The sequence below is a fragment of the Ochotona curzoniae genome, unplaced genomic scaffold (genome assembly GCF_017591425.1).
Source record: "Ochotona curzoniae isolate NIBS_2020 unplaced genomic scaffold, NIBS_Ocur_1.0 contig_2210, whole genome shotgun sequence".
In the NCBI taxonomy this organism is placed as follows: Eukaryota; Metazoa; Chordata; class Mammalia; order Lagomorpha; family Ochotonidae; genus Ochotona; species Ochotona curzoniae.
Genome location: NW_024465369.1, coordinates 32905007 through 32924474, shown reverse-complemented (window position 1 = coordinate 32924474; position 19468 = coordinate 32905007). Strand labels below are relative to the sequence as shown.

Genomic DNA, 19468 nt, shown 5'->3' with positions numbered 1-19468 from the left:
TTTATATGGATACCAGTTCGTGTACCAGCAGCCCCATTTCCCATCCAGCTTCCTGCTTGTGGCCTGGGAAAGAGGTAGGCAGTGCCTTGGGACCCTGCACCTGTGTGGGAGACCTGGAGGAAGCTCCTGGCTTCTGATCAGCTCAGCTTCGATCATTGCAGTAATTCGCAGAGTGAACCAGCAGATGGAAGATCTTTCTATTTGCTTCTTCTTCTCCTTGTAAATCTGCCCTTCCAATTAAAAAAAAAAAAAGATTCTTAAGGGAAAATAAAACTAAACCAATTCTCTGCTACTTGAAACACTCGCATCAGGTATTGCAAGGTGGCTGGTATTGATCCAGATCCTTTACTTCCAATCCAGCTTCCTGCACAGGCACCTGGGAGGCAGCAGAGGCCAGCCCAAGCGGGTGGGTTCCTGCACCCCTTTGGGAGACCCAGACTGAACTCCTGACTCCTGCTTTCAGTCTGACCCAGCTCTGGCTCTTAAGGATCTCTCTTTCCCACTATTTCTCACTCTCTCCCCACTGTTGCTCTTTCAAACAAATAAATGAATACAAAACAACAATAAAAAAGAAAGCAGCCATAATAAACAAACTTCCGGAACAGCAGACAAATTGAAAACAATGAAGCTTGCTTGCAAAATAACTTTTATTACTATATAAAAACAAGTCAAGGAAAAATAGATGCATATTTTCTACAAAATTATAAAATATTCAAGATATTTAATATCTTTTCATAAATGTGCTGAGATAAAAAGACAAAGACAGAAATCTTGTCCATTTAAAGTTTTCAGCTACCTTGTAGGGGATTACAGAATCCTAACTTCTTTTTTTATAGACTTTCTTACGTGTAAGACACAGCAGTGTTCTTTCCAAAGTGTGATGGCTGTGAAGGGCTGAGATGCTGTTTAGCAACAGCACAGCTTCCGGCGAAGCCACAGAAGCACACGAGGCAAAGTGCATCGGAGGGCAGGCTGAGTCTGACACCAGAAGCCACACGCTTTGGGTGACGCTGATTCCAAAGAGAATATCCATTTGGGTTCCTCAATAAACCCCTTGACGGAGAAGGCTTGCATGTTGACTCTGGTGAGTGCTAAAACAAAGCTTTCTTTTCTGAATTTAGATTACGGAGTAAGCCAAGCCAGCGGATCTTGGCAAATAACAGATAGAAGCTATGATTATTTAGGTGCAGTTTCAATCACTGTTTTGGAATTGATACCTGCGGCTTTATTCTCTCCTTCGTCTTTGAGGGTTTTTTAATGAGAGATTTTTTGGAGGGGTGAAGGGAAGAGATGCTTTACATAGGAAATGTAGGCTTTGGAAAGATAATGGTGCAATTATCGTTAGAATTAAAAGCCCATGAAAAGAAGAAGAGTCTTAAACAGAAAGGTTTTCTAGAGATATTTTACAATGCATTGTTTTCAGAAAGGCTGAAATAGAAAGAAGATCCTATAATATCTGTAAGATTACCCACACATTAGCCCAAAACACAGGAGAAAATAGCGGCTGAGCCGAGGGGGACTGGGATCACCTGCCAAGGAGGCGTGCAAATGCCAAAACTGCAATTAACTTTGCACTGATGACCTCGTTCTTGGCCTCGATTCTCAGGGCCCAGTGTCTTTATCATTGACCCCCCCCCCCCCAAAACTCTGGTATTTTGTGGAATGCTTTTATGTGCTGAGACATCCATTTATCAAAACATCTTGGTGGGTGACCGTGCAGTTATTCCTTCTAACACCAAGTTCATGTCCTGCCCTCCCTGGGGCAGAAGTTAACCGTGTTACTGAGCGTCAGACAACTAAGTTAGAAGGATGCACGCTGCAACAGGGTAACCATTCCTGGTCACCTGTGGCATCTGAGGTGTGTGTGATGGAGTGGCACTCCCAGGGCTCTGTGGAAGCTACCATCAGTTACCTTCAAAACCCAATGCCACAGGCACTGGTAGTGTTAAGCAAATTTGTGGTCAATGGTACAGCTTTTTTACGTTTTACAATAGTTTAGTTTAAAGCTACAGGAAGGTCAAACATCAATCAATGAGAAGTATAGGCACTACTTAATTCTAGGTAGGGATGTAAGTCGGCCTAGGGCCCAGACAGAGGTTCCCATGCAGGAGGAATGGTCAGGTGAGTCTCCATCAAAACTCAGAACACCCCATTCCGGAGCCACCAGTCGGGAGGGACCACGGCTTGCCGTTGTCCTGGGGAGGAGGTAAGTGTTTCCTGGCTCCAAAGCTCCCCAGCACCTAAGACCCTATCATTATGCTTAGTTAATCCTGAAAGGTACAGATGTTCTTGCTCAAATTTGTCACCAAGATACAATTTCAAGATCAAAGGAACACCAAGGTGCACCGTGGCTTGTAGGCAGCAGCAGGAGCCCCATGACGTATTTCCAGGTATTGGGGGAGTGGTGGGGCGGTCCCCATTCACACGGGGACTCTAATCTTGGAAGAGGGCCACCGACCAAGGGAGTGCCCTTTACCAGCTCCAAAGCTGAAATTTTCTTAGGGCTGAGAGGGTCTCAGCACAAAACAGAAAAACAGCAGAGAAGTGCTTAGGGTCATGCTCCTCCATGTAGGAGCTGTGTGACCTTGGGGCAAGTCCCCTGAGCTCGCCAAGCTCTGGCTCTGTCACCTGTAGAATGAGTATCATGACACGTCCCTTACTGTCACTGAACGAGCTGGCTTTTGTGAAGTGCCCAGAGGAGCGTCTGGTGCAAGGTGCTAGCTGAGTGCTTTCAAAAAAACAGAGCCAGAAGCTCAAGGAAAGAGCTCCTTTGAGATGTGGAGAGGAGCTGAGGCTGCCTGAGCATTCGGGCGTTATCTTCAATACGACCACATTAGAATCTGGATTATACAGGACAATCATCCTGAAAAGCTCAGGCTTGGCTGACTCGTGGGGACTGTTCCAAGTTCCACCAGGAGATGATCTACCTCCTTCACCCAGCAGCTGGCCCCACATGCCACAATACAAGCCAGTTACGATGTGTGTGTCGCATGAAGGTCTATAGCCAGCCCCATCTATTCATGCTGGATTTGAAAACTTGAGGGCTGGTGCCGCCTACTTTTGTAATCACTGGGTTCCCTGACAAGAGGCAGTGGATGTTGCCAGTTTATCAAGTGAAGCAGCGGGCAGGTGCATTTTGAGCTCTGTGCTAAGGGTTTGGTCCATGAGAAGAAAGAGGTAACATCACCACAACTGATATCACCTATTAGTTATCAATCACACCCTTTCCAAATTAGATGGACCTTAATCAATGCAAACACTTTCTAGAACTCCTCTTACACGATTAAAATAAAATCATACGGCTAAATAGAAGAAGCTAAGCTTTGGGGTGAGTTTTTAAAGGTGAAGTATACACGGCTACGTCTTCATGCCACCTCACATGGTGGACCTCTGACCAGTCTCATCCAGGGCGAAGTTTCTTTTCCTCGCCTCACTGTTTGGGTCTGGATCGGATTTGTCCGGGTTGTTGGCAAGGTTTACTGCCACGGAGCCTTCCATCGCCTCTGCAGCGCCCCCGTTTGACTGAAGAAGGGTAGAGTCTGGTTCTTTGGGACGTTTCCACTGCGGCCTGGTGGCGATCCACAGGATGAGGGCCCCGAAGAGCACCATCAGAAGGCCCAGGGTGTTTGTGAAGAGACCTTCCGGGGGGGATGTGCTGTAGGCAGGGTCTTTCCTGTGAGGGGGTGGGAGGGAAGGGGGAAGGCGTTTCATTACAAATGGGCGACTCAGCACATCAGACTTCAAAGTCTCTGCTCAAAACGGACCTTAGTACCTTATGGACCGATTTCCAGGAGAAATTACATTATGCTACAGTGCACTCAGTAGCGTGTTTGGAAATGGTTAAAACTCATTAAGTTGTAAAAGGACATGGCAGCTAGCGGAATGCTTGCATTACTTACATGTGGGAACAAAAGCCAAAAACGTTATGTACCCTGTCACTGCAGTTAATAGAAAAGCACATCCAGAAGATTGGGAAGACAATTTACAGCTTCCACAGTTATTGTGGGGCAGGTGCTTAGCCTAGATTAACTCCCAGCTCTGCTTCCTGGCTGCAGGTTCCCATGGATGCAGACCCTAAGGGCAATGGGGCTAACTCAGGCAGCCTGGCTCCTGCTAGTCTACAGCCACCTCTGCTCTGCTTAAGACACTTCCCCGCCCCAGCCACTGCAGGCATGAGGGAAGCACAACAGCCAACGTGAGCTTTCCTGTCCCTGATTCTCTCAGTGGATCAACATCAAATGTTTAAAGAAGTTTTAAAAAATACACTTGTTGGATGTTTTGGTCCTTTCTAAGCTTTTTTTTTTTTAAAAAAATTTTATGGTACAATTATGTAGGATCTGGGATATCCCCTGAAATTCCCACCCTCTCAACTGATTTTCCCCCATATTGTTAAAATAGTATAGCCCTTCGTGACAGGTTATAATTGCATCAAGCTGTTATTTAAGTGTGCCCCGAGTAGAGACAATGTCAGTCCTTTCTAAGCTTTTAACATGTGTGATACAATCAGTTGTTTCAAAATGAATCTTTAGAATTTTTAAGACCTAAACTGACTTGTTACCTTTATATTGTTTTCCCATTGGAGAAGTACCTAACCTTCTACAGTTTAAGTAAGACAGTTAGGAAGAGCAGGGTAACTTACAGGACAAAAAACAGCTTCTCGGTCACTCCCATCAATGATGTTGCAATCACTGTCCCAAAGAGGAATAGTCCAGAATAAACATGGATGGGCATGGCAACTGCTCGCAGAGACACTGGAGCCCACGGGAGCAGAAAGATGAAAAAACCTAGGAGAAGCTGAACACCAAAAAGTGCAAAGGATCATTTTCAATAACTGTTTTATATCAGTATTGTAAAATGAGCAAGCCTTTCCCTAGGAGTCAAGGGCCGTGAAGTGAGAAGTTTTCTCACCCGTTCCATCAGCCACAGGTGACACCTATGACAGCCATCTTCTCATACAGCCTTCCAGAGAGTTTCTATGTAGGCATATTGCAAACAAAATGTATAATTTACATCTACATTAAACAGTCTTTAAGGTGAGACCTTGGGGCTGGCACGGTGGTATAGTCAGCTAAAGCTCCGCCTGCAGTGCCAGCAGCATCCCATAAGGGGCCAATGATCCAGCTCCCTGCTTATGGCCTGGACGGCAGCAGAGGATGGCTGAGGTCCTTGGGCCTCTGCACCCACATGGGAGACCTGGAAGAAGCTCCTGGTACCTGGCTTTGAATGCCCTCTAGTCCAGCCACTCTGGCCTTTGGGGGGATGAACCAGCAGGTGAAACATCTGTCTCTCCTTCTCTCTCAAAATCTGCCTTTAAGTGACAGAGAGAGAGAGATGGGATCTGAAAATATATACTGCAACAATTTTGTTAAGCTAACATCTCCCATTCATTTTGTTTCTTTTAAAATTATTGTTATTAGACAGACAAGTTGCAGAGACAGAAGTAAGGACACAGAGAGAGATTCCATCTACTGCTTCACTCCCCAAACGGCAGCGGCAAAAGCTGGCCTGGTTGGAAGCCAGGAACCAGGAGCTTCTTGGTCTCCCATGGGACTCAAGCAGCTGGACCATATTCTACTGTTTTTCTAGGAATATTAGCAGGGAGCTGGATTGGAAGTAGAGTAGCTGAGACTCAAACTGACACCCATATAGAAAGCCAGCACTGCAGGGGTGGGCTTTACCCACTACATCAGCCCCAGATTATTTCCATCCTTAAAGCTGCAAATGTATTTAACCATGTCAAGTTGTTTCATTTTATGAAACAGGTGAGTTTAGACTAAGAAGTGTATAGGGTGGGCCTGTGGGGTAGCAGTTTACATGCCAGTTGAGATGTCAGCATCCCATTTCAGAGTGCCTGCTTTCAAGTCCCAGCTCTGCCTCTGACCGCAGCTCCCTGCTAATGCATACCTAGGAGGCAGCAGCAGGTGGCTCAAGCAGTTGAGTCTGACTATTCACATGGGAGACCTGGGTTGAGCTCCTGCTCCCGGCTTCAGCCTGGGCCAGGATGGAGGATCTCTCTGATAACCTCTTTCAGTATGTCTGTCCTCACCTTTCAGATAGACAAATTAGAAAGAAAAAATTAGCTGTCAGAGCTAGAGATGGAACCTAGGCACTCTGACGGGAGACATGGGCCTCTCCACTATTGTACTAACACCAACTTCAAGATAACACTTTGAAAGACATCCAAAGTCATTCCTAATTACACTCTTCATCTGCAAGGGGAAAAAAATGGGATTCTTCTGAGGGTAAGAAAAAATAGCAGCCGGCCTTTCAGCAGATCAGTTTAATCTGTCACCCAGCATCCATATGGGTGCCAATTCATGCTCTACTTCCCATCCAGCTCCCTGCTAATGCACCTGGAAAAGCAATGAAATACAGGCCAATTACTTAGGATCCTGCACCCATGTGGGAGATGTAGAATCTTCCGGCTGCTGGCTCTGGCTTGGCCCAGCCTTGGCTGCTCTAGCTATCTGGGGAGTGGACTAGGAGGTGGGAAATCTCTTTGTGTCTCTTGCTCCTTCTTAAAAAAAAATTTACTCAATACCCTAACATAATATGTCCTCAGCTTTTCGCTGAAGAGGTTAACAGACCCCTTACAGTAGCCCTAAAGTCTCCTGGTGATGGCCTACAGCTCCTTGCTACACTGTTTCTCACATGTCCATCTAGTGACCCTAGCTCGGCTGTGCCCACGACTTGATCTGGCTGCTGGTACTACTGGAGCAAATCCCAATCAAGGAGACGAGCATTACTCTCCTTTCTTGGTGAGGATGCTCCCAGGTATGGGCAGTTAACATTGCTCAGTACACCTTCTCTCATCTGATGGATCAACTGGCTCTCACCCTTCCCAGTGCTTGTCTTCGATTCCCTGGTGGGTTTCTCCCCGTACTGGCAGATGATCTTACTCACTTCTCATGACAGGGTTCAGGGGGAAGTGGCTTCAGAGAAGAGCTTCAATTTCCTGTCACCAAACCAAAATGTCATCCCAAGCCAGTGGTTACTTCCTTTCTCCCTTTATGATGGATTTAGTGTCCCCTAGACGCTTCTTCCTAAATATGCGGTTAGAGGAATGTGACTCTTTGGGAGGTTTCACAACCTCTCTCTCCACCCTTTAGGCATCACGCATCAGTGTTTTCACAAGCCCACGCTTCTCAGGATGAAAAGCAGAAGTGGAAGCATGGTAGGACACCTAAACACCTGCCTTGGTTCCTTGGCCTGTCCGAGTCCCACCCCTCCCCGCCCCTCCTCCCAGGGTGGACTTCTTCCTCACCTCTTTCTTCCTCTCTAGTCTACTGCTGTCCAGCTCCTGCCCTCCAGTGAAAATGCTCTGCAGGGTCACCAGCCACTGCCCTCCCGCCCCACTCAGTCTGGCAGTCTTCACATCTTTTTTGCTGCTTTTCTCAGAAGCGTTTGATGCTTCTCTGCTCTGACCCCAAGTTCCCCTTCTCAATCACCCACTTGCTCAGACATGTGACTCTTGCTCACTCTTTATGTCATTTGCCTCAAGATCTTATTGCTTCCCCCTCTGAAATACCTTTAGGGATGATCCACCTTGCCACTGCTGCTCTTCTAAGCCACCACCACTTGTCAGCTGAGCCTCCGGAAACACCTTCAAGCTGTTCTCCCTGTGCTTACACCTGTTCAGATGAGCCTCCAGCTCATCTTCCAAACCACATTCTGAACCGCTTGACCGCCCTTGTATTTCTCAGATCAGGCAAGCTTTCCCCGCCGCACACTACTGCATCCACCCAGGAAGAGGTAGCCCTCTCAAATCAGACTCAGGATCTCAGGTCTTGGTGTGACTTCCTTCAACCCTTTGTCAAGTGAAGCATTCTCCCAGAACACTCCACAGCCACCCTGTTTACTGAATCCTCAGGTGCGGATCCTCCCAGGGAAGCTTCCCATGGGCAGGGAGCAGGTGTCTTTGAGCCCAGGTTTGTCTGGGGAACAATGTTTCCTCCACAGTCCAGTGAGTGACGTGGCACACAACAGGTATTCAGCTCTCTGCTGAGTACATGAATGAAGCTATGAGTAACATTTCCCATGACATAAAATGCATGCTGTCAACCATGAGTGCACCTGTAATCTACTGGGGAAATGTAAAATGATATCTTCAGATCATAGAGCAGCCCACCACAAGATTTACGCTTCAACCGCAACGGCTGACTGTATCATTGCACTGTGCTACGCCCTGGGCAGAGCCTTTCCATGCCTCAGTTTGGCTTTGAGCCTGAAGATTTTATGAATGGTCACAGGCTTTTGTTTACAGGTGGACAAACTAAATCCTGAGAAGCTGAGCAACTGAACCTGATTCAATCTGAGGTCAGCCTGGTTGCAAATCCAGTGTTCTCAAACCCAACCTGCTCCCTGGAGCTGAGCCAGGAAGAGGTTAGAAGCCAAAATTCCTTCTGCTGCACAAAGCCAAGAAGTTGCGAAATGGCACTTCTAAGCAGCCCAGTTAGCACAGGGAAACAAGGGCTAGGAATCTGGCCATTGGAAAGAGCAAGAAAATCCTGTGGAAATTAAAAAATCTTTGCATTCATCCACGCTGGAAATCATACTCTATGCAACTGACTATCCTAACAGAATAAAGATCATATTTGTATCCCAACAGACATAGAAAAGTCATTCCATAGAATCCACATCCATTCATGATTTAAGAAGTGAAACAAAGTTTTTTACAGAGGCAGGAGGAAATGTGAAGCATTCTATTCATTTACTGATCTTAAAAATGTTGATTTATTGATTCTCCATGAAGAGCAGCATAACAGAGACAGAGCCCTTCTGTGTACTAGTTTACTTCTCAAATGCCCGAAGCAGACCCAGCTCTGGCCATTGCGGCCACGTGGAGTTAGCCAGTGGATAAAAGATGGAAAATTCTCCCTTGCTCTCTCTGTAACTCTCTCAAGTAAAAAAAAAAAAAAAAAAACAAACAAAAAATAAACAAACAAACCAAAAAAAAAAACCTAACAAATGAGAAACTAGTTTCAAACTGGAAGAATAAGATACAGAATTACAACTTTAAGGAAAAGTAAAACTCATATTTTTTAAAGTAGACGAAAACATTTTCAACAGGTTTTTGGAAGAGAAAACACAAGTGAGATGGACATTAAAGCCATAAGAAGACAGTGTTTCACCCCCGCCAGTCTGATGCTCACGAAAAACTGCCAAAGCTGCAAGCTGGCAAGACTGTGCCATGCAGCCACGCCCATATCCTGTCGGCAGGGTTGTAACTGGGATCAGCCCCTGCGAACAAAATTTGGCCTTCTCCTTTGAGGTTTGGTGTATAATTCCACTGCTAAGCATATGCCTGGAGAGCCTGGCAAATAAGGCCTGCGAGACACAGATATGCAGGCTCAGCCAGCCAAGTGTAACAGAGGACAGCACGTGTGTCTGAGTGGGCAGGGGTGGATATAAATCTGTGCTCTGCTGACACAGGAGGAGAGAAGTGTCAACATGAATGGACTGGCATATAGAGGCATCATACAGGTACTGAATCAGTAGAGTGGGGGAAAAAGTTGTAACAGAAATATAGATGTAGAATGAGACTATCTGTAAAAAATCACAATTAAATAATAGGGAGCATCAGTAAAAATTACATAAATATATTTAAATAAAGAAATATATCGAAGCACAATCTGTTCTAAAATTACTATAAAACAGAACAAAACAGAATAAGAACACCAAGAGAATGGTTACCTTGAGGCTGTAGTAATAGATGCAGGGAAAAAAGTAGGGTGGGTGGCAGGTAGTTCAGTGGGTTTTAATTCGGGTAGTTTATGAAATCATGGGCACTAATGGATTATGGTGATGACTCATAGATTTATATCCATGTAATAGCTGAATTTATGTTTTAGGTTGAACTCCCAGGCTTCTTGCTATTTATACTGCAAGCTGGCAATTTAAAACATTCTTAGAAAAACAGAAGTAACCAAAAGAGAAGTAGATTTTGTTACACAGATTTTGAGATCCATGTCTATTTTTTTATAATGGGCATTTTCCATGAACTTTCCAAGAAACTCCTCGGATGCATGGATTTCAACATGCCTTGTACAAAGATAAACTTACCCTTTAATTCCATTTTCCACAAATCTTTTGGAGTGCCCTGGTATAATTGTGTATACATGTTAATGGGGTTCAAAGTAATGTTATGATTTTGTTGTTGTTTCAGTTGTCCCAGAACCTGCATCTTATACCCAGGACAAAATTCCTGGCTGGCCCCAGGCAGGATGGTCCGTCTACACACAACCACGAGGTTGGACAGTTGGGTATCTGCCAACTTGCTGTGGTGGTACTGTTTATGATTCGCCTGCTCCTAGAAGCTGGCTTCTTTCGGCTCCAGGCAGCGGCCACCCCACCCTGCAGGGGTTGAGGTGAGGAGTTCTGTCTGGAACATCTCCCTTCTTCCTGCTCTGCCATAGATAAGGGCTTTATAAACAAGTCACCAAAACAAAACAAAATGACAGGGGTGGGCATTTGGCCAGGCTAGCAGACAGCCACCGCAGGAGCTGCTGAGGGTCCCCATGACTGACAAGGATTTCCAGGGAGTCGCCGCTTCCTGTTCTCCACCCGCAAGTGAAGCCCCAGAAACCACAGCTCGGAGTACATCCTTCCTGACTCTGAAAAGAAAATGCCTCCCCGCTTCACTCTGAAGCCAAGAATCCCGGCAGGAACGCCTCTCTCAAAGCACATGTGTGAGGCGACTGTGTTTTTTTTTTTTTTTTTAAAAGATTTAGTTTTATTGGAAAGGCAGATATACAGAGAGGAGAGACAGAGAGGAAGATCTTCCGTCCGATGATTCACTCCCCAAGTGAGTGCAATGGCCGATGCTATGCCGATCCGAAGCCAGAACCCTCTTCCTCCCAAAGCTTTGGGCCGTCCTCGACTGCTTTCCCAGGCCACAGCAAGGCTGCCGGGATTAGAACCGGCGCCCATCTGGGATCCCAGGGTGTGCAAGGCGAGGACCTTAACCACTGCGCCATCACGCCGGGCCCCAAGGCGCCTGTGTTTTTGCAACTGCAGAGATGGTACCAAGGAAACCCTGGACACCCTCAGAAGGAAAGAGCTACGCTCCTACCAAAAATGAGGCAAGCAAGTATAGAACAGTTTTTGTTGAAAGAGTTACAGAAAGAGTAGGAAAGACAGAGATGGAGCTGGGCTGGTCCAAAAGCAGGAGCTACTTCTGGGTCTTCCATGTGGGCCCAAGCACTTGGGCCATCCTCCTGCTGCTTGCCTAGGCCATTATCAGGGAGCTGACTCGTAAGTGGAGTAGCCAGGATTTGAACTGATGTCCATATGGGATATTAGTGCTGCAGATGGAAAAATCAGCCTGCTATGTCACCTCACTGTTCCTGTAATATATAACTTCAAAAATGTTTAATGTAGTCAGATATCTTGTCTTTCCTCTAGGACTTCCTGATTTATCATCTGCCTTACGGCCTCCCAGATTATATATTTATTTATTTTGGTCTCTTTCCATTGGCTTTAGTGTTGACATTGAGATCATTCATATAACTGGAATCTTTTTTTTTTCTACTGTGCGATCAACCGAGCCTTGCTGTTTTAGTTTTCCTTTAAATGGATAACATTTATTAAATAGGCATTCTTTGCTTATTAAATTGAAACAGCATGTGTCATAGGAAAAGTTCTTAAGACACACAAACCGCTCTGTACTCTCTGTTCTTGTCATGAATGTGTTTGTTCCTGTGTTAATAACTTGGAAAAAGTACATACATCTTCTTTCGCTCTTTTTTCCAAAAAAATTTTTTGGTTATTTCTGGATATTTGTTCTGCACAAAGCTTAAGACTTCCACTGGGTATGAATTTGGAATTATAGGGCAGACTGCCCATTTGAGCCACCTGCACCCCTTATCTGACTGCCTGGACTCCAGTGTAGGCTGTTTCCAATTCCAGCTTCCTGGATGCCTCCAGCAGAGGCCCCGCCATTCACATGGGAAACCTAGCTCATGTTCAGGCTCTTGGCACTGGGCTGCACCAGGCCTGGACTTTTGCAAGCGTTTGTGAAGTAAATCAGATAGACTGCTCTATATGTCTCTGCCTATCTGCCTTTTAAATAAATAAAAATTTACATTTGAAAATTGAGTATAATGAACAGAAACATTGCTTAGGAGGGAAAGGTATTTATATATATATTTTTTGCAGTAACATGCTGGTATGGTATAATATATATCTTATGCTTCCCAAGAAGACTTTGGAGTATTTTATATATTCTGTATATGGATCTTACACTTTCATGGTTCAATTTATAGTATAATCTATGTAGTTTTTAATTTGCATTATAAATGATTTCTACTTCTTTTGAGTGGTTATCACCATTAAAGATAGAAGGGCTGTGACTGTAGCAGAGTGGGTAAAGCCACCACTTGCAACACTGGTATCCTGGCTGCTCCACTTGTGCTCCAGGTCTCTGCTAGTGACCTGGAAAATTCAGTGGAAAACAGCCCAAGTGTTCGGTCCCTGCCACTCATGCGGGAGATTAGGAAGAAGCTCCTGGATCCTGACAGAATTTTACTACAGGAATGTAATCACTTGAGCCGTCACCTGTTGCCTCCAGGAAACTGAACCCCAGATTTGAAACAAGGGTTCCATTATGGGATGCAGGCATTTCACTGCTAAACTTAAGCTTATCTTTTGAAAATAAAATGGAAGCTCTTAAGCCTATAGTCCTCTGATAACAATTTAAGACCTAGAGATTTTAAATAAAGCTTTTTCTCCTTGCTAATGCCTAGATATTCCTGAATTTTACACATTAGGATTTAGAGCAGAGTATAAACTGTTTTTTACCAGCTGTATATTAGAAGGCATATTTGTTACAGAAAATCTATTATTAATCTAGCTTGCTGTTATTATTTACTTACTATTTTCAGTTAGCATTAAAAAACATGTAAGTAACAGAAATATCTAAAGGCTCAGTAAAAAAAAATAATCAACTGGAACGCAACAATGCAAAGATCACCACTTTTAATATTTCTCTCTTTCTCTAACATTTATTTGCAAGCCAGTATTATAGAGAGAGGAAGAAACAGAGATCTTCCACTTTCTGGTTACAACAGATGGTGGCAACAGAAAATGCTAGAGTGAGCCAAAACCAGGCACTTCATTCTGATGTCCAAGGTGGGTTTCAGGGCCCAAACACTCGCGCGGTCCTCGGCTGCTTTTCTCAAGCTCATTAGCCTGGCTTCTCACTCAGTCAAAAAAAAAGCTCTGTATCTAATCTCTTTTTGATACTGCAAGCACAGCCACAGAAGCCTCTTCTAGGCCAGCCACTGGCAGGGTCTGGTGTGTTCTGTGTTGTTCCATAGACACAATCCACCAGAGAGGATGCTCGAACATGGGCTGAGCAACTGAGGGCCAATAAGGATCCTGGATAGGCCTGGCCAAAGTCCAGCTACACTGGCTGCATAGCTCTGGGAACATCACCTCCCTCTACATCCTCGGCACAGGACCTCTCACTTGAAGACATCACGCAAGGGACACAGAACACTCCACCATACACAGGCATCCTGACACATGCAGGGAAACTGGCCTTTGGAAGCCATGCAGAGGGCTGAGAAGGCTTCACGTGGTGCCCATTAGGCTGTGAGGGCCTGAAGCCACTGGGCCACTGGCAGCTTCTCAGTGGTCCGGGTGCCAGGCACATCAGCAGGTGGCAGATTAGGAAGCCACCTCGCACCAATGGTGGCCATGGTTGCAAAGGGCAGAGCCACTGGAGGACAGGACAGTTGGGCTCAGCAGTTCTGTTTGAGGTGTTTTTCTAGTTCTTCTAGACTGGGAAAATCATGTTTGATACAGGGTTTGCCTTCTGCATTCTGCTTACTACCATTCAATTTCTATTCCTAGCCCCTGCCTCCAGGCCTGGTAATGTAAACCTCTGCAATTCACCATGAACACAGAGATGTTAACTTTAACTAAAAATCAGCAAGTCTTAAGGGTTTAAAAGCCTTTCCTTAAGAAGAAAAATAAATATGTATGTGGTAAGAGGGTTTTTTTTTTAGATTAAGGATTTGTCTTGGGGTTTTGTAGATCCATCCCAGGGCCCTATAGCAGCAGAAAAGTAAACTTGACAAAGATGTTCTAATCCTGTAGCTGGACATAAAGACTGAGTAGCTCTTATCCAAAAGGCTTGGAAGCAGGTGTTTTTCAGACTATGGATTTTTTAAGGCTTTAGAATATCTGCATAAACATGATGGGAGTGAAATTTAGTGCTGCCTGTATGCCTTATATACTCAGCCTGCAGAGAAGTTTACACAGTATGTCTAGTGCCCCTGCATTTTGACTGTGATTCATCATAGAAGGTGAAGTGTGGAATCTTCCACTTATGGTATCACAGCAGCACTCAAAAAGGTTCAGAATTTGAAGCATTTTGGATCCCAGATTTTTAAAATGGAAGGAAAGTAAATCCAGTTTATAAAAGTTTTTCAACAGAGTTAACACCAAGAAGATTTTTTAAATTAACTTACTTCAGTGAGCTAGACTAGCCAAATTCCTTTCAACCACAAAAATAATGTTTAAATGCAACACTCTCAAAAATATGTGCCTTTAAGAAGGGAAGGAGAAGCAGCAGGAAAAAAAAAAAAAGATTTTGTGTCTGAACAATCTAACAAAGTTATAAGTTCAACTTCCCATCCAGCTCCCTGCTTATGACATGAGAAAGCAGTAGAGGATGGCCCAGGCCCTGGGGCCCTTGCATCCATGTGGGAGATCAGGAAGAAACTCCTGGCTCCTGTCACCAGCCTGGCCCAGTCCCAGACATTGCAGGTGTCTGTGGCATGAACCAGTGGATGGAATATTTCTCTCTGTCTCTCCCTCACTCTCCCTGTAACTCTGCATTTCAAAACTCAGAACAAAGAATCATAACAGAATAGCCAATCTTGCCTATGTAACTCAGGAAGTCAGGAGGGCAGCTGCCCTGCTGAGGAGACGGTACCACCATTGCAACAGAACACCCAAAGGATTTCATAAGCTCCCACTACCATTGCTCAACCTCAGCACTGGCCACACAGATGTTTCCTGAAAGGCGAACTCATCAAGGTATCTGCAGACTTTTGTGCATGATGATTAAACTTCAATAAAAAGGTACTTGATGTGAAAAATGTCTGGAAAACACTGACAATCTGAATTGCTCTACCATTTATACCTTGTTTGTGAGAACATTGGGTAACTGACCTGCAAGACATACAGTATGACTGCTGCCAGGCCCAGCCAGCTGTGTAGACTGTACATATTGGGGATGCTCCCGACGTTGTGGTAATCAAACACAGCCACCAGGGCGACGATGGCCAGGATGGCGGCGATGGTGTTGAGCCCTGCGTGGATGGATTTCATCAGGAACTTGCTGCACCTCCAGGTCCATGGCAGCCGGTACACGATGATGGCTGGAGACGAGGAGAGGAGAGAATGTGTTTCTTAAACCAGCACCAAACAGTGTCAATATTGTACTCTCTCTCCTGTGACACCCTCTCTTCTAGCACCTGCTCCTATCCCTGTTCCATGTTACTCTGCAGCTCAACAGCTCCTCCTGGGGATCCTCTGTGGCCATCTCATGCCAAGGTCTGTGCCCAAAAGATGTGTGTACAAGACTCTAGAAGCACCAATTACAGTTGCCCAAATCTAGAAATTCTCCCACCAAACCCCACCATAAGCAGAAAAGAATGTAATATATCCATACCATGAAGTGACACACAGCAAACAGCATGAATGATCTGCAACCAGAACCATATTTGTGGATGCAGATCCACCCATACGGTCCAAGTGTATAAAATGCAAAAGCAGGCCAAACTTGCCTATGGAACTCGAGAAGTCAGGAGGGCGCCTGCCCTGGTGAGGAAGTGGTACTATTTATAAAGGAGTCCTGCTTTCAGCAATGAATTACAAGACTTCCTTAACCAGCAAGCAGTTATTTTTGCTCCAAAGACAATTTCCTGCTACTCTCTCCTCCTTCTTGTCCTTGTCAGGGGAAACTGAAATATTTGCAAATGTGTGGCAAATCAAAAAAGCTTAAAGAATACATCCTGGAGGACCGGCAGCAGGTTCAGTCGCCACATGAAGTGTCCACGTGCCATGCCACACTGCAGTGTCCAGTTTCAGCTACTTTGCTTCTGATGCAGTTTCCTGCTAATGCATCCTTGGAGGCAGCAGATGATAGCTCAAGTGCATGAGCACCTGCCAACCTTGTGGGAAATGCAAACGGAGTTCCAGTTTCTGGCTTGGGCCCGGCCCAGTCCTGGCTGATGGGGGTATGTGGAGTGTGAATCAGCAGGTGAAGATTTTTCTCTCCGCCATTTTATGTTTCAAATAAACAGATCCTTGGGCAGGGTGAACCTCTTTGTTGGAAAATGGATTTCAGCATATGAATAGTTATATCATGGGCATTTCTGAATTTCAGTAAGAAAAAAATAAACAGCCTTATCCCATCAAGCGCGTTTGTAATGTGAATACATAAAACTTCTCAGAATCATGAGTGTGTAAGGGATTACCTAGTCCTCATTCAGACCACAAAGAGATGTGTACTTGGCTTTTCTGAAGCTTTCCGCACAACATGCCACTCTTCTTCCTCTAACCCTCGCCAGGTTCTACATCAGGGCAGGATTCCTTCTGCTTACTCCGAGCCCTGCAGCATCACTGCTCACTGACTTCACTGCACATGTGGATATCTTAAAGATGTCCTCTTACGGGGCCCGGCGCGGTGGCGCAAGTGGTTAAAGGTCCTCGCCTTGCACGCCCGGGATCCCATATGGGCTAATCCTGGCAGCCCCGCTTCCCTTCCAGCTCCCTGCCTGTGGCCTGGGAAAGCAGTCGAGGATGGCCCAAAGCTTTGGGAACCTGCACCCGCGTGGGAGACCCGGAAGAGGCTCCTGGCTTCGGATCGGCATAGTATCGACCCGTTGCGCTCACTTGGGGAGTGAATCATCGGATGGAAGATCTTCCTCTCTGTCTCTCCTCTCTGTACATCCGCCTTTCCAACAACAAAATAATAAAAATAAATCTTTAAAAAAGATGTCCTCTTACGCAGTGTTGTCATATGCCATAGTGTTGCCAGCACTATGGCATAGTGGGTAAAGCCACAGTCTGTGGTGCTGGCATTCCATGTGGGCACCAGTTCAAGTCCCAGCTGCTCTACTTCTCCTCCAATTCACTGTTAATGCATCTGGGAAAGCAGCGGAAAATGGCCCAAGTCCTTAGACCCCTGGCTCCTGGCTTTGGACCAGCCTAGCTCCGGCTGCTGTGGCCATTGGGATAGTAAACTAGCAGATAGAAGATTTTCTCTGTAACTGCCTATCAAGTAAATAAACAACGTTTTCAAAAAAAAAATGTTGACTTACTATACTTTGAGAAATGCAGACTTCCTGGATCATTATTTTTATAGTCAAAGATTTTTTCAAAGACTTGTTTATTTAAAGAGTAGAGTGGTAGAGAGCTGTTTCTCCCTTTTATCTGCAGAGCCCAAGACAGCCCCATCTCAAAGTGCACAGCTCCATCTGCGTTTCTGCAAACTGATTTTGAGGTAACTGTAGGCTCTCATTCAGCCATAAGAAATAACACAAAGAGATCTTATCTACTTTCCACTCAGTTGTGAAAAGGAATCTGAATTCAGTATAACACAATGGGGGAACAGACCTGGACACAATGCATGGCTCTTAATCAGATCTCATCAGGTTTGTGTGTGTGTGTGTGTGTGAGAGAGAGAGAGAATCACAAATGTACTTTTTAAAAAATAAATACAAAGCACTTTCCACACACTGAATCAAAACATAGCACTCACACTGATGCAAACTTAAACTAAGGAGTTCCTTCTTCATGCTTTCCCTCGCTGTAGATTCAGTGGCACACCAGCTAATGGAACCCTGGTTTCCAGGGAAAGCACACAGCCATTTCTGCAATGACTTAGGGACCTGTTATCCACAAAGTGGGGTCTTTTCTTATCTAAGCGCAAGTCTGGTGTAGCAGTTAAAACGCTGCTTGTGCACCTGTGACTTGTCCTGCCTGGGCTTGTGGTCCTGCTCCTCTACCAGTCCAGTTTCCCCCTAAGGCACACTCTGGGGCGGGGGGGGGGGGGGAGAGGTGATGCCAAGTACCTGGGCCCCTGCCATCCACGTGGCAGACTGGGGTTCTTGGCTGCTGGCTTCTACCTGGTCCAGGCCTCACTGTTGTGGACATCTACAGATTGAATCAGCAGATGGAAATCTCTCGATCTCCGTCCTTCTCTGTGGCTTTGCATTTCAGATGGGTAAGCGGATAAAACGTATAAAAGTATGTGTATTATACAAGGACCTTGGAATGCGTCATCCTGGGTTAGCCCCACTTATCAAACATGCACACAGAGCTCCTGCTGTCAGCAGTAGGCATTGTGCTAACAGCTTTATGTTATACGCCTTAATTCTCACTTTGACTCTTTGAGGAAGTCACTTTCTTGTTCAACCCCAATTAGTATTTTAAATTAATATCCATGCTATTGTTGTCATTATTATCGTCACCACTTTCTTCATTCAAGCACGGCTGGGAGGAAGGAATCTTAGATGAGTGAACTTGAGTGTCTACATATGAAAAGGAAATAGGATGCATTTGCTGGAAAAGTCAATTATGAATACCAAATCACTCTTCCAAACTGAGCGCTATTACCTCAAAAACTTTCAAAATGAAAACCAATCCCTGCAGTTACAATCTCTCAGGGGTCAGTGAGGAACAGCGATGGAACAGGAATGAGCACGGTTACCCAAAGGACGTGGAATGTTATTTCTTGATCAGAGGACCCAGGTGTGTCCCTGCTCTGCAAACACATGGCTTATGATTTAGAGACTATTATGCACATTATTCTTCACTAAGGAGTTTCTTTTTGCAATGCATTGTCAAAAGTTCAAGACCAAATATACTCCCAGTGAAGATTTTTACTCTTCCCAATACAACCGGCATCAACAGAAGCAAGTGTTAAAGTTTCCATGCAACTGTGGCAAGTGCCTTATAGCCCTGGCATCCTATATAGGCACTGATTTAAGTCCCAGCTGCTCCATTTCTGATGTGGCTACCTGCTAATACACCTGGGAAAGCAGAAGATGGCCCAAGTCCTTGGACCCCTGTACCTGTGTGGGAAACTGAGAAGTTCCCATCTCCTGACTTCAGACAGACCCAGCTCCAACCACTGTGGCCATCTAGGGAGTGAATAGTTGATGGAAGACCTCTCTCTTTTTTTATCTTTTTAACTCTACCTTTACAAAAAAAAAAAAATTCTCATACGTCTGAAATCCATCCTTTGTCAAACCTGAAGTTAAATCTCTAACACTTACTCAAATGGTTTTCAGACAAGTTGCACACTAACATTCCTTCTGCAGCAGCAACATGAATGGAACAGATTTAATGTTTTACCAGTTATTTGGATTCATCAACAAAATATAACACCTTAAACTGTAAGAGAAAGCCCTTAGAGGTTTCAGTTGGCTTGGCCCTGACTCAAGCAGAC

At 45.1% G+C, this 19468-nt stretch overlaps 1 protein-coding gene across 2 annotated transcripts in view; it reads right to left on the bottom strand.

The window, feature by feature from the left end:
- Positions 1-633: 633 nt before the first annotated feature.
- The window catches only part of LOC121150660 (plasma membrane ascorbate-dependent reductase CYBRD1), a 28692-nt gene continuing 9857 nt past the window's right edge, over positions 634-19468 (bottom strand). The window contains exons 2-4 of one of the 2 annotated variants that reach the window (XM_040971709.1): positions 15181-15389; positions 4640-4794; positions 634-3673 (exon numbers count right to left, since the gene is read on the bottom strand). In XM_040971709.1, coding sequence (XP_040827643.1) covers positions 3376-3673; positions 4640-4794; positions 15181-15389 — 662 coding nt within the window. In that variant the 3' untranslated portion in view covers positions 634-3375. The remainder of the gene's footprint in view (positions 3674-4639; positions 4795-15180; positions 15390-19468) is intronic. The other variant, XM_040971710.1, reaches the window with a different exon arrangement.